The 15,515-nt window shown below is 39.6% G+C and overlaps 1 protein-coding gene across 1 annotated transcript in view; it reads right to left on the bottom strand.

The window, feature by feature from the left end:
- Positions 1 to 15,515, bottom strand: part of adamts3 (ADAM metallopeptidase with thrombospondin type 1 motif, 3) — a 91,727-nt gene that overhangs the window by 12,763 nt on the left and 63,449 nt on the right. The window contains exons 6-8 of the mRNA XM_044025972.1: positions 13,308 to 13,391; positions 12,182 to 12,338; positions 85 to 190 (exon numbers count right to left, since the gene is read on the bottom strand). Of these exons, the coding sequence (XP_043881907.1) occupies positions 85 to 190; positions 12,182 to 12,338; positions 13,308 to 13,391 (347 nt within the window). The remainder of the gene's footprint in view (positions 1 to 84; positions 191 to 12,181; positions 12,339 to 13,307; positions 13,392 to 15,515) is intronic.

Here is a 15,515-nt window from a genome sequence, read left to right as displayed (position 1 = left end):
CCCTTTTCATTGAGAAGGAGAATATACACTTAGATACACTTAGAGGCTTTAAAAGAAGGGAGGACCATAACAAGAGGGACCTACACGTGTCCGGTCTCATGAGCCACAACGAAGGCAGAAGAGAAGCCATCTTCATGGTTGAGGGTGCAGCTCCTCACAGGGTGACACATTCCCGTGACTGGAGCGTAACCTGTTGGACAAAACAAAAAATTCAACATAAAAATACACATTTTAAATATAGACACCTGTCCTAAGACCAGTAGTGACTTGCATATTATGCTTACACATGACCAGTCTTTATTTAGGCTGCTTTTGTTGTTGTTTTTTTAATAGAAACACGTTGGGGTAAAAAAAAAAAATTACAGTGATCATATTAGGACATAATCATTTATATACAAATGATTTTATTTATGGTAAAACTGGGGTTTAGTTCATGTGTTTACCTGTGTCACATGAATATTACGGTTGTGGTGATGCATGTAAGGATGAGCTCTGCCGCACAACGGGAAGCATCACACAAAACAAGCAGGAGAGGGAAGAACAGCAGGGAGAGGAAAGGAAACTGTCCTCTTTTTTGTCATTTTAACGGTTATTTACCATGAATCATATTCAGATTTCTCCAATCCTCCCGCGTCCTGCTATTCCTTATTTGCATGATGATTCATTAGTCGCTGCTGCCACATTGTTGACAGTCGACACTAAGAGTACGGAGGCTACAGATGGCAGCACTGATGAGCCTCAGCTGTGCCAAAATTCGAACAAACATGTGTTTCCTCATTTAGTTCTCCCACTGTGCTGTTTTAGCAATGACATATTGAATCGAGATTAACCTTGTTTAGCTTCAAACTGTGAGAAGTCAGCCACACACTACCACACACACACACAGTATAGATTCTGGGACGACACTCGGAGTAACTATTTGGCGTACTGCCACTAATAACAGAATGTTTTGACTTAAATATACTGTACATGTATTGTTTATCCGGATGATATCATTTTCATTATTTAGATTTTTTTTATTTCACTTTATGCTGCTTTGGATTCACTGAAAAGTGTTCTCTCGGGGCATAGCATAATATATTACATTTTGAATGATTAAACTGAAGCTGCTTTTGCAGAGATCTCATGAATACTAGGGACTGAAGAATGTTTTTTTTTTTTTTTAAATCCTTTGAGAACAAAGCCATAATATTATGAAAATACAGTTGTAGTTATTATTCAAGCAAAATCTCAGATGATCAGCTGCAACCTGCGTCGAGATGAGAAACGCGGAGAAAGTTATAGTTTGATAAGGGCTTCACAAATAAAAGAAATATTTTATATTTTTGGCACATCAGCACCACATTATCTTTAGCCTCAGGAGTTTGAAAAGATTGAACCTGAACCACACAGACTTGGAGGAAATCATCTATTTTGTGGAGGAGGAAATGGCTGCTCGTGGTTGACTGAAAGTACATCTGTGTATCGTTGCTATTTAATAATAATACATTAGATAATGATTAAAAGAATCTCATAATATTGCGTCTTTATTCTCGTAAGATTACAATTTCATTCTTATAATATTACAACTTTATTCTCTTAAGATTACAACTTTATTCTCATAATATTACGACTTTATTCTCATAATATCACAATTTTATTCTCCTCAAAATTACAACATTATTTCTGTAATATTACGACTTTATTCTTGTAAAATTACCACTCTGTTCTCATAATATTATGACTTTATTCTCCTAAAATTACGACTTTGTTCTCATAATATTACAACTTTATTCTCTTAAGATTACAACTTTATTCTCATAATATTGCGACTTTATTCTCATAATATCACAATTTTATTCTCATCAAAATTACAACATTATTTCTGTAATATTAGGACTTTATTCTTGTAAAATTACCACTCTGTTCTCATAATATTACGACTTTATTCTCCTAAAATTACGACTTTGTTCTCATAATATTACGACTTTATTCATAATATCACAATTTTATTCTCCTCAAAATTACAACATTATTTCTGTAATATTACGACTTTATTCTTGTAAAATTACCACTCTGTTCTCATAATATTATGACTTTATTCTCCTAAAATTACGACTTTGTTCTCATAATATTACAACTTTATTCTCTTAAGATTACAACTTTATTCTCATAATATTGCGACTTTATTCTCATAATATCACAATTTTATTCTCATCAAAATTACAACATTATTTCTGTAATATTAGGACTTTATTCTTGTAAAATTACCACTCTGTTCTCATAATATTACGACTTTATTCTCCTAAAATTACGACTTTGTTCTCATAATATTACGACTTTATTCTTGAAAGATTAATTTTTTTTTTCTCTTCAGTTTGGCCCTAATACTCCGTCGTACATGATATATCTTTGGATCTATGTAAATATTTATGTCAATTACAACTATATTACTTTCGACATTTTAAACAAAATTACAAAACCGTCTGCAATTTAAAAAAAAACAGCAACCCAATCAGATCCAGAAGCAGCCATTCATCATCCTTGTCAGATTAATTATAATTCAAGAGAAAACTGTAGTATTTCATATGATAGAGTATGAAAATGAACAATAATGATGATAAATATTATATATCTTAAAGCCGCATATGTCCTCCATTATCACACAGCCCCAATTAACCACAAACTATGCTACAAAGAGTTGAAAAATGAAAACAGCATCAGAAAGACGCTCCTCAAGGTCACTCTCACCTTGCTGAAGTTTAGAGGATATGTTGTTGATGAATTATAACGGCTTTCCAAAAGTGTTTGTTGAAGTGTTGCAGTGTCATTGTAAATCATTTCATTTTCTCTCAGAGGTTTTTTTTTTCTGGTGCGAGAGAGAGCACACTCTCCAAGGAGGCCGCAAAATCAAAACAAAACAAAACAAAACAAAACAAAACAGAACAGAACAGAACAGAACAGAACAATGAAAAGTTTCCTGTAATCAACAAGTTTTTTTGATGCAAATAAGAGAAAGTGAGACAATGGTCTGAACTCAGAGAAGAAACAAGAAATATCTTTTACTAATAAAAGAATAATATTATACCTTGAAGGATACAACTCAAGAGGAATTTAAAGTCATACCCTACAGCTGATGTTCTCTCCAAATTGTATTAACCCTTTAACACCGGGCATATTGCATTCCCGTAATTACGTAACGGTTTGTGCTATCGTAAAAATTCCAACTGTTTCTGACAGATGAGAAGTTATAAGTCAAATCCAACATGTGGTTATTACGGTAATTTCACGCACAGGAATTATAACATCCAGTAAATTGTAAATAAAAGAGCCAGATGCTGAAAGTTATTCTGGAAAAATTAGCAAAAAGCACTAACTCACAGGACACTTTCTGTCCCTTTTATGGTTAGAAAAGAGAAAAAGTCCAGACGGACATTTTGAGGCTTAAGTGTTCAAGGGTTAAATTTGGACATGCAGGTCACCAGTCAATCACAGCACCTATGGTCAACTTAGAGTGTCCACTGAGCGCAATCTGGAACCCATGCACACACAGGGCCTACTGCACCACCACGTGGCCTGTGGTATGAAATATTTAACATTCATTAAAATTTGTTTTATTATGGATGGATTATGGATAATAATTCGTACAATTGTTTAGCTATGTGGAGAAGGTCAGCCTGGGCTATAAATATGGAACAACGTCAATTCAGAAATCTGCTGAGAAATCTTCCCAGTGTACAAATAAAAACAAAAGAGCACAGAACTCTCCAAAGTTAACTTTCTTCCTCCCAGTTTTATTACTGACTATATTTTGTTAACTCAGGAACAAATATTTTTTCCACGGTCACTTCGGTACGGATGACTCTAAGTGCCAAGTGCAGAAACTACATGTGATTGACTGTATTATTTCCTGTTTTGAATCTTATTAAAATTCCTGTCTGTTTCTTTTTTGAATTTTGTGATTGTCCACCTGTGTCCCTGTCCCTCTTTTATCATTTCTGTCATTCCAGTCCTCTTTGTCACCCAGTCTAACCTCCTGCTCCTTCAGCCTTACAGTATATCAAGAAACAAATATCACCTCTGTTTTAGATAAGATACAATGGGATAGGATAAGATAACATGCGATAAGGTAAGACAAGATAAGATGTAAGTATTTTTGTGCCTGCCAACTTCCCAGAGCCTTCAATAAGTACTTTGAAAGTAATTTCAGTATTTTTGAAAGCTTCTACACCCTTGACAGATTAACCTTTAATTCTAAACAGACAGAAATAATTACGTTCCCACCTTACATAAGGGAGAGCGTCACCATAGAGTTACTGCATCTACCACACGCATATTGAGTTACAAAAACTAGTACGAGAACAGGTGACCTATTTCCACCCTGTGAGTGAGTAGCGACACGGAACGCTTAGAGAATGCAGAATCACATCCTCGACAAATGATTCCACATGAAGCAGTGGTAATAGTTGTCTGATCCTGTGGTTTGATGGACTATTTTTGTTATTTATGGAAGACATAACCTCCATTTCCATTCCATCTTTACCATCTAATGTTCGTATCAACGTTATCGTCAGTTCACTGCCTGTGGTGGAAGATGTGGTTTGCTTGTTTTTCTTTCCCAGTCTGTAAAAATGAGTCAATTTCAAAACATGTCACACTCAAACAGAGATGTGTAATGAAATCTTGCAGCACGGCTCTACGTTTATCAAGATCTAGCTATGGCGTTGTGTATTATTTATATTGTAGCTATTGTTTTCTTAAAACTGTATGGAAATGTAGTGTCAAGTCATATTTCTCACTTTTGAGAAATAACTTTTAGGGGGAAAAGAATGAAAGAAAGCAATAGCTCAGAAATGAGTACATTTTAATAGACACGGACAACCTGGTTATTGTCATTATTCTGAACAAGGCATTCAGATGACCATGTTTACAGGAGCTAGAGAAAGAATATTCCATTCGTATTCCTGTCGACACAGCTTGTGTCTCACATCGATATGATATCCACTGCTGCTGTGAAAACTCAAACTGTGATATGACAGTGTAATGTGAACACGGGGATCACACTACAAAAAAAAAAACAAAAAAAAAAAGGCAAAGCAAACCGTTTTGTTTGTTGTGCAAGGATTCAACATGGTGCAATCACAAGGCAATGAATTCCAATGCAACGAAAAAAGGGTCAGGGGAGACGTGTGGAAAATTGAAGCAAAGGAAACATTTAAATAAATACATAAATAAATAAATAACTGTGTCATGTGGCACATTGGCCTACATTACGGTGATTAACCAGAAGCAAATTAAGAAGAAAGCCAATATAAGCCTGCGAGATGTTGCCATTAGATTATCAGTGGCATCATAAGATTATTCTCACAATTCTTGACCCTATCCCTTCTCACCTTCTTCAGTCAATTGCTTCTGATCTTCTTCCTTTCCTCACCCACCTCATTAACACATCTCTATCATCTGGTTGCTCTCAAAGAGGCCAGAGTGACCCCCCTCCTTAAAAAACCCACCCTTGACCTGTCTGAAGTAAATAACTACAGACCTGTCTCTCTTCTTCCTTTTGTCTCCAAAACTCTGGAGCGTGCTATCTTTAATCAACTCTCTTCGTAACTTCACCGGGACAACCTTCTCGATCCTCATCAGTCTGGTTTTAAAGTCGGTCACTCGACCGAAACTGCCCTTCTTGCTGTCACTGAGCAACTCCACACTGCCAAGGCTGCGTCTCTCTCCTCTGTGCTCATCCTCTTGGACCTTTCTGCAGCGTTTGACACAGTTAACCACCAGATCCTTATTTCCTCCCTTCAAGAACTAGGTGTCTCAGGCTCTGCACTTACCCTACTCTCGTCTTATCTTCAAAACCGAACATACAGAGTAACCTGGAGAGGATCTGTGTCAGAACCCTGTCCTCTAGCTACTGGGGTCCCTCAGGGTTCTGTCTTGGGCCCTCTCCTCTTCTCTCTATACACCAACTCTCTTGGTTCGGTTATTCTCTCTCATGGTTTTTCCACAGCTACGCCGATGACCCCCAACTAATTTTTCCCAGCTCCGAAACACATGAAGCAGAACGGATCACCGCTTGTCCGACCAACATCTCTCAGTGGATGTCTGACCATCACCTGAAACTCAATCTCGACAAGACTTTCTTTTTCTCCCAGGAAAGGGCTCTCCCACCACAGACCTAAACATCACCCTCAAAAACTCTGTGGTAACTCCTTTTCATACCGCAAGGAACCTGGGTGTGACACTTGATGACCATCTCTCCATCACTGCCAACATTGCTGCAACAGCTCGATCTTGCAGATACATGTTGCACAACATCAGAAGGATACAGCCTGTTCTAACCCAGAAGGCGGCACTGGTTCTGGTCCAGGGTCTTGTCATCTCATGCTTGGATTACTGCAACTCCCTCCTGGCTGGTCTCCCTGCGTGTGCCATACGACCTCTGCAACTCATCCAGAATGCAGCAGCTCGACTGGTCTTCAACTTCTCTCACCCTACACCGCTCCTCTGCTCCCTTCACTGGCTTCCTGTAGCTGCTCGCATCCGCTTCAAGACTCTAGTGCTTGTGTTCCATGCTACAAACGGATCCGGTCCAGCCTACATCCAGGACATGATCAAAACCTACACCCCAGCCCGCCCACTTCGCTCTGCATTGGCAAACCGGCTCGCTACCCCCTCACTGAGAAGAACTCGAGACCGTTCACTGTCCTCGCTCCCAAATGGTGGAAAGAGCTCCCCATCTACATCCGGACAGCGGAAAGCCTCCACATCTTCCGCCGCCGACTAAAAACACATTTCTTCCGACTCTACCTCGACTAAGACGACGACAAAAAAACAAAAAAAAACCAAAAAAACGTATACATCGCACTTATGACTAGCGCTTCATAGTTTGGTTTACTTGAAGCTCTTACTTACTTCTAGCTCTTATTTGTACCCAAATATTTAAATGCACTTATTGTAAGTCGCTTTGGATAAAAGTGTCTGCTAAATGACATGTAATGTAATGTGTGACAGGAGGTGAGCAATGGAGGCAGGTGATCAGCTAAAGGGAGAAGCCGAAAGACCAAGAGACACAAATACTGTCAAATGCACTTATCCTAACCAAGAAGTTGGGTGGAAACTTTGAGCTGCGATAAAGAACTTCGTATTGTGAGGATGAAGAACGAGAAAATGATGAAATTGAGAAGATACGACGAGGATGAGAATAACTGTGATTAAGCATTACACCTCTCTGTTTAAAGCCTGCTGGGAATGACTAGAATACGATTTATACTAGGGCTAATTTTTCAAATTAAAAAGGCTATTTGAGACAATGCAGTTAGCATTGAAAGGCTGCAATCTAATTTGATTGATTTTTTCATCATTCATACAAGTTAAAAATGAATGTAACACATTTTAGAATCAGTTCACATCCTTCATATTGGAAATAATATTACACATTAAGATATATATATATATGTATATATATATATATATATATATATATACTGTACATTTCTTTCTATGCAGGAGAGAGGGATTTCATATTTTTTTGTCGAAAAATTAAATGGTCTGTAGCACATGACGCAAGTACAGTGAGGTGCAAAGTGGTTGTTTTTAGGGTGTGAAATATTGGTAGGTATGTTTTGGGCATAACGTCAATCAAGCCATTCAGATTTTGCTCATTATTCTCTTTAAAAGCCAGGTGCACCTGTGCTTGGCACATTCAATGCAGGAGAGAATGATCCCCTGAATGATGAAGGAGGAGACAGGTCTGCTCATTCCCCTTCTCAGTGGGTCAGGCTGTTTGGGCAGCGACCAATGAGGGCAGATGTGAGAGACAGGAAGGAAAATTTAAAAAAATGCAGAATAAAAGCTGAAAAAAAGCAGTGTTTAAAAGAGAAAATGTGGCAAAGTCAGGTTTGAAGTCAAGGACAAGCACCAGAAGTTGATGGTGATTAGACAGACAGTCTCACATGATGTGCGGCTGCGATACATATAATTGTGGCCTGTGATTCTGCGCCTGAAGATAGAAATGCGGCAACAATGTGCCTGATCTGATCTCTCCTCATTTTAAGAACAACACCGAGGAGGCAAGTGCACTGGCTGCCGCCTGCACATAACAATGACAACTATGTCGAGTGGAAACTAGCAATGACAATTGAGCAGCGCAGTGCACCACTTCTCACCGTGTGTAAGATGGTTTTAAAGATACAACTAGAGGGAACCTGCCAGTAAAACTGTAAGAAAGCAGCAGCTAAAAAAAAAAAGGCTTTCAATGATCTCATCCACAAAATACCACCATTAGATTTATTGTTTTATCAATGCTATCATTTCTCAATCATGTGGGAACCCTAATCTGAGAAGTGTATCACGCCAGGTTTGTTCAAGATATGCTTCGCAGTTACCGCTTACATATAAGACCAACTTTCAGTGGTCATTCCAATCCAAATGCCAGTGTTCACAGAATTTGACAAACAGATAAAAACAATAAAAGCTGGCGGTGCCCTTTGCTAAGTACTGTGCCATACTGAGAACCGGGGTTAAATGTTCGAATGCAACTTTAGTTATCTGCACCTGGAACACACTGGATTGCCTAGTTCCACACACAACAGTTTCTTTCCTCCACCAGGCATACTGCATCTCTCATTTTCGTATTCCACTACTCTCAGCCATTCACATACAACGTGACAATGAAGTGAAAATGAATGATAAAAGGTTTTGTCTGTATGGAAAGTATAGCAACATGTTATTTCCACATACATTATGCAGATTATTGCTAATTATGCATGCAGGAGCAGCGAGTGAAGTATCCCTGAAACCCGTCATTGTGTTGCTCTCAGGATGACACCAAAGTGCTCAGTATGGATGTATCTGTAACTCTGAACACAGAGTTGATATCTGGCAAGCGAGAAACAACTGAAATAAAGTGAGAACAGAAACACTGTTTTAGTGTCTATTTTTGTTGATCCAGTAAAATGATAAAGAACCATTTTAATTCATTAATAAATATATTTGGCTTTCAAAAACACACGAGTCGCCTCCAAAACAGTAATAAATAGCATCGAAGTTACCACCCTGCTGTGTTGCTAAACCCTAATCCACAAAGTCAATATCATGAGTGTGATGGTCTGTTAAGTTCTGACTCACTGTGTCTGATGTTTGGTGCTGATTTTTCGCTGAAAATAACAGGCTGCTGCAGACAACATGGATTTAATGAGAGTGTTTTACATTTTGGAACTCTTTAAAATAACAAAAGGAGCAGTTTTCAGTAGATTAGATTATAAAGTAACTTAAACTACTGGGACAAATTTTACACATTGTTTTTTTTTTATGATATTGATGATAATAAGGTTTACAATTATCATTTATTGAGCTATTATGATTGAATTTTGTTCCTGAGTGAAAGAAGAAGAAACCAACTATGGTTTTAAACTAATTCTTTTCATTTTTCAGTGTTATGCCTGAAAGAGTGTTTTGTGATGTCAATAAGTATAGCTTATTTTCATATAGCTATACATTTATATCGTGATAAGTAAGTATGACACTGTGAGCAGTTATCCTCTTGAGTGGGAACACAGAAGTTCAGTGGACACAGCAGTGTTCAGTTGCACAGCTAACAAGTCTAGAGTGTGTATGTCATACTGTCGTCGTTGGAACAGCCAAGGACTAACAACTTCAATCTGTAAATAATATTGTGATAAAAAAAAAAAAATGAATTGTCAGTACTACATGAGAAGTTAAAGAATCAACACAACTTCAGTTTCATTCACTCTCTATAAGGACATATTCTATCCATAATGGGTGTGATTTTGTTTTTTAATTGTTTTTTAATTGCAACAGCAGCTTGGATCACATGTGGAATGTGCATGTTCTCTTTCGTGTGTGAGTGCGTTTGCTCCGGTTTCCTCCCACAGTCCAACAACACGCAGAGGTTAATTGAACAGCGTGAGAATGAATGGTTGTTTGTCTCCGAGTGTCGGTCCGAGTGTACCCCACCTTTTGCTCAATGTCAGCAGGGATTGGCTCCCGCTCCTCATAACCCTCATGTGGAGGATAAAGACAATGAATGAATGAATGAATGAATGCATGAATGAATGAATAAGAGCAGCTCTAGTTCAGCCGGTCCAGGTTTTATGATCAGTTTGCTAGTTAGCGGAGTGTGTTGACACTGAAAAACAAAACAAAATGGCCTTTGCACTCACTGAGGGCTTTTCCTCGTTGCTCCCTATGCTACCCAATTAAAGAGCTCAACTTTGGGCTTCGGGAGTAAACTGTCATAAACTCAGGTAGCCTGCAAGTTTTAATGACCTGTCATGGCAAGTTCAGAAGCATCCCATCTGAAAAGTGGCAAAGCGAAGGCCCTTACAAGTGGAAGCGATTTGACCTAATGAGCTGGTTCTCTGTGGAAACGCCACTTGAAATACTGAATCTGGACAAATAATCCACGGATTTCATATGACTAACATTGCAGTGACTAGGGCTGTCAATAGATAAGAACATTTTTACTAAATAATCTCACATTTCGAAATTCATTCATCTAGATTAATCGCGATTAAAGGTTTGCTTTTCTTCTAATGCCTAAATTACTGAGCAATCAGACAGTGTGCTTTCCAGACACCATTGTTTAATTGCATCTTTGTTTTTAAACACAGAACTATGTGATTCTAAAAAGACTCAGGCCTATCAAGTGCCAACCAGGTCATCTTAAAATACACGCTCAACACGGTTGACTGCCATCCTGTATGCAACAACAACACACTATACGGTGGCCCTGAAGTGTAAAATCAACAACACAAATAGGAAAAGACTAACATTAACTAAAACACAACCACATTAACATACAACACACAACCCCAAAGGCAGAAAACACAACCACATTAACTGCAATGGAAAAGGTAGGTGCTGTCAAACAAGGATTGTCACTGATTGGACTTTTAACCGGAAGTAAAGCGCCGGTTTCAGTTAATTAGCGGAGACTGGCGCCGCAGCACCCCCGCGACATCTCATGTGGAGGATAAAGAGTAGAAGATGGGATGGATGGATAGTTTCAAGTTGGATATTCAACTGATATTTGTGCTCCACCTCCTTTTACCCGGTGTTTGGTCTCTCCTCTCCTTTTATTGCTTTAAATTATTTTATCCCGTTAATCGCGACCATATTAATCTTAATCAAACTTTGACAGCCCTAGTAACAACACACTGTGAGTTTATAGTATTTTTTTCTGCAAAAGCCAATGCCCTTTGCTTCCATTATTTCATATCTTTTGGTATCTCCAATCCAATCTTTCTTGGGGAGATGGAGGTGGAGTGCTCAACACTGTAGACGCTTCTGTCAAGGTAAGCAGGCGGTGACTCACCGCGACTCACCAGCACGGTAATGACGGTGCTGCTGGATGGCGGAACTCACTGATCCGTGTTGTTCCGTGTAGTAAAGTATCTGTGATGGATCGACAGCAGGTCCACCACACGCTGTGCCATGATAAGTCAGTATTCACTAGATAGTTAAATAGAAGATGACATACTGATAGCATGCTTCCTGTGCCCACGCCTAGGAAAGCATTTGGGTTGAATGTTTTTATGACACATTCATTATTGGATGATAAAAAAAAATAAAATTAAAAAAAGCCCACTGTGATTCCAGCATATGCAGGTTTGAACAGAACAGAACAGAACTTTCGGGGTTTTGGAGTGTTATCCTTGAAGGAGCAGAAGCAACGTTTGTGCTTCACAAAGAAGCACGAGAGCTGATGTTTTTTTTGGAATCAAACAAAGGCTCTGTGGCTCCACTTTGAGCAACTGGAGCAATGCAATTTTTTTGGCGCTGCATATGAAGTGCGTGCCAAGGTGAATCTGAACAGAATTCACAGGTGACAGTTGTGTCTGAACTAGGTACACCCATTTTAGGCAAGAGAGCGAGAGCGAGTTCTAAAATAATGACATTTTCATCTTCTGGCTTTGTGACACATTTTCTGCATGGCACCACATCTTTTTTTGTTTATTCCAGACACCGGTGCAAACAACGCAATTTCTTTTTTAAGACAACATTTTCACAAATTGTTAGTAATATTTAAATGACTTGAAAATATGCTCAACCCTAGACTGAAACTTCCCTGAAAAAAACTTTTGTTTTGACTGCTGTGTTTGATGACCTTGTATAACGATCTTGAGATTAGTGATACTCGTCAGGGAACCTCATTTGGACCACGTCTGCGCGTCCTTACCCTGCATTCCTGTGGGGCCGAAACCTTGGCGAGTGAGGAAAATTGCATGGTCATGGTGTTCGGCGTGATCAGGGTCGCCTTTTTGTTGCACAAACGCCCAGCGGCACACGTTCTCCAGGCTCCGTGACGGGTTGCCTCTTTCAATGAGGCTGATGGACTGACAGGCCGGAGAAAGAGAGAGCGAGAGAGAGAGAGAGAGAGATGCACACATTAGTATTCTATCAGAGGTCTAAAACTGCATAGATTGGACATGTGACCTGCAGAGAGCCTAACTGATGTTCCGCTGTGACACTCAAAAGCAAAATTCCTGCCAAGAATACATCACAATTATGTCATTTATAGTTTGCATATTATACGCCATGTAAGAGTGCATTTCTAAAGCATGTGACACAGAAAGCGAGAGTGGCTGACCCCTGCAATCTGCATATATTTTCTTCCCTAGTTAGCATCTCTGATCCATTATTAATGGCTTCTGATGTGTGTTTCTAGTATGTTCTGTGAGGATGGATGAACCACATCTGTTATGTACTGCAGACAGGAAACAAGAGAGAATACAATTGGGATTCAGTTCATACTGAATTCGGGTAACTGAAACTTCTGAGGACAATAGATAAAAGCTGCCGTGGTTATACTTGCTGCATCTCAACTCGTCCACAGAGACTTCAGAGGGTGTCTGTTCTTTACTTGGCTTACCAGTTCTAAATACTATTGTAGTTTTTTCTTATTGAAGTTTTGATGTACTTTTACAATTGTTTTTAATTAAACATAACCAGCCATCCATCTCCTCCACGCAAGGGTTGTGGAGGTCGCTGTGCCAACCATATCGCCAATCCATCGCAGGGCCACATGGAGACAAACAACCGTCCACTCTCACACTCACACCTACGATCAATTTTAGAGTGTCCAATTTTAAACATAAGCAATAATGAACATAAGCACTAGTAGTTGCTGCTACTCTGAGGGCTGGCTGTGATATGAGCGAACTTGGAACCGTGCAGAGAAGCATTTTCTTGTTTCTAAGCTGTGTTGTGGTCTACTTGCACGCACCAACACACTGCAGTAAAGGGTGTAAACTCTTTTCCTGAGTTTGCACTTTTGCTGCAAAACAAGGCAGATAAAAGCTCACCTTGGCGTAACCCAGCATGATCATCCTCACCAGGACCACATTGATGTGCACTCCCAGTGACTCGTCGTGGTAAATTTCATTCACCTGAGAAGAGGAGGAAGATGTTATCAATCACAGCTCTTTTGATACCTCACACAAACACCATTTTCAATCAGTGGTTTGCACTCCTATCTTTGGTCTCCACTCATCAGTAAAGGAGGGTGCGAGCAACAAACATTTCTCAAGTCTTTGCGTGAATGACTGTAATCACAGACCTGTGCAATCACTATTTTGTGGTATTCTGAGAGCTAGTGAATACAGGACGGATGGAGGACTGTTCTATAATCATCTTTTTTTTCCTCATAGCCATGACCACTATCCAAGAATGTTCAATCAGGGTCTTAATAATTCAGCTAAATCAGCTTTTTGGAAAAAGGAGCTTTTGAGTCTACATGCATCGTGATGAAACAGGGAAACAAGGGTATTTGTGACGGCATAAACACCAAGGTTGAATTTGCATCATGGGACTAGTTCAATAGTACAGGAGGAAATGAGCAGCTGCAAAATGTGATGGAGGATAACTGTGAAGGTTGTCAGTCGTCCAAGTAAGGGCTGAACAATTTGGGGAAAACATCTAATTGCACATTTTTGGACAGACATTGTGATTTGACTTGTCATGAATTTTTAATCAGAGCTGCATTTTCTAATCAGTCAGGGGGATCAAATTTCCCCTCCGGCGATCAGTGTTGCTCACTGTACACAGATATCAGGGACATATTAAAAACACTGATGGATGTGCTGTTCAAATGATGCCATGTCCCCATATCCATCGTAGGATGATTATTACACCGTATTTATGTCTCTGAATGTTTATTTTTCTTCTATTTCCTTTTCCAAAATCAGTATTGATCTCATTGTACTAGTCAAAAGAAAGATTCCCAGAATACACCATCACATTTCAGATATCACATCATATCATATCACAGACAGACGGACAGACAGTATCAACTAGACATTACACAAAAACATACACTCATAATTAAAGTCACTGACTGGCAACCCTAAAGTCTCAACAAAAAGCAGGGATCATGTACAAATAAATAAGTAGATCAATGGAGGGGGGGGGGAGTGCCAAGAATGTCCGTCTGTGGCTGAAGGGTTGAAAAGCCTGACATCTGCAGAGACAAAAGACCTCTTGCACTATAAAGTCCTGTTGCCCATTAGATGAGCCTCCCACTGCAGCTGCCTCTCAGCCAGGATGCTTTACAGAGGGTTATTGGCATTATTAAATCATGTTAGCTTACATTATATTAAAACAATGGCAACATGCCCCTTTATTGACTGACCTTTAAAGGGCTCAGTATGACACGTGTGGTTAATAGCACTCCTTCTTTAGAGCGGCCGTTTCAGCACTTGCTAACTGACCATAAAGAATGTACCAATTGAATCACTGACTAGATCAACATCCGGGTCCAGGCCTCTCTCAGGATCTCATTAGCAGCCAAGGGTATCGGGACTGAAGCAACAGGCAGCATCACAGCAGGTCATTTTTGGACCAGTGATTCCTCTCCGAGTTTAGTCACTTCATTGAACATGTCAGTGCTCTCCACATAGGGTAAAGGAGGTGGAGGAAAATATTCCAGCAGTATTTGTCCTGAGAGCAATGCTTTCATCTAATGAAGTATCTGTTGTTACCACTGCGCTGAAGGAGTGAAACAGAACAAAACATCAGAAAACAGCGAGATGAGCCCGCTGCTCCGAGGCTACAGTCAGCCTGAGCACAAACCAAGCTGCTCATGTCTCGTTTCAGGAAAGAAAAAAAAAAAACGCTGCTGACCCTGAGCTTGCACCTGCCGGCAGAGCCATTCCCGCGCTCAGCCCAGCAGCTGCGCCACGAGCCACTGCTTCAGGCTGAGCTAAAACAAAACCACGTCTTTCTACCACAAACGCTGATCTCCTCACTCAGTGTGTGGTCAAAACGAGGCAGTGAGCACTGCAGCAACTGCACTTAACTTCAAATATGTACATGAGGTTTTACTTCCATTTTTACTGTACTGTATGATTCAAAGACGCAAAAAATAACATGTTTCTCGCCCTGTGCCACTACCTGAGCACCACTAGCGTAAAAAGGAAATGACTCAAGAATAAGAATATGAATAAGAGATGAATGTGTTGTGCAGTTTCAATAACTCTCTGCACACATCTATGCTCTGCCTGTGTGCTGTTGCC

This window comes from Solea senegalensis, linkage group LG5 (assembly GCF_019176455.1).
Source record: "Solea senegalensis isolate Sse05_10M linkage group LG5, IFAPA_SoseM_1, whole genome shotgun sequence".
Classification (NCBI taxonomy): domain Eukaryota; kingdom Metazoa; phylum Chordata; class Actinopteri; order Pleuronectiformes; family Soleidae; genus Solea; species Solea senegalensis.
Note: the sequence above shows the minus strand (reverse complement) of the source record. Positions and strands in the feature narration are given on the sequence as shown.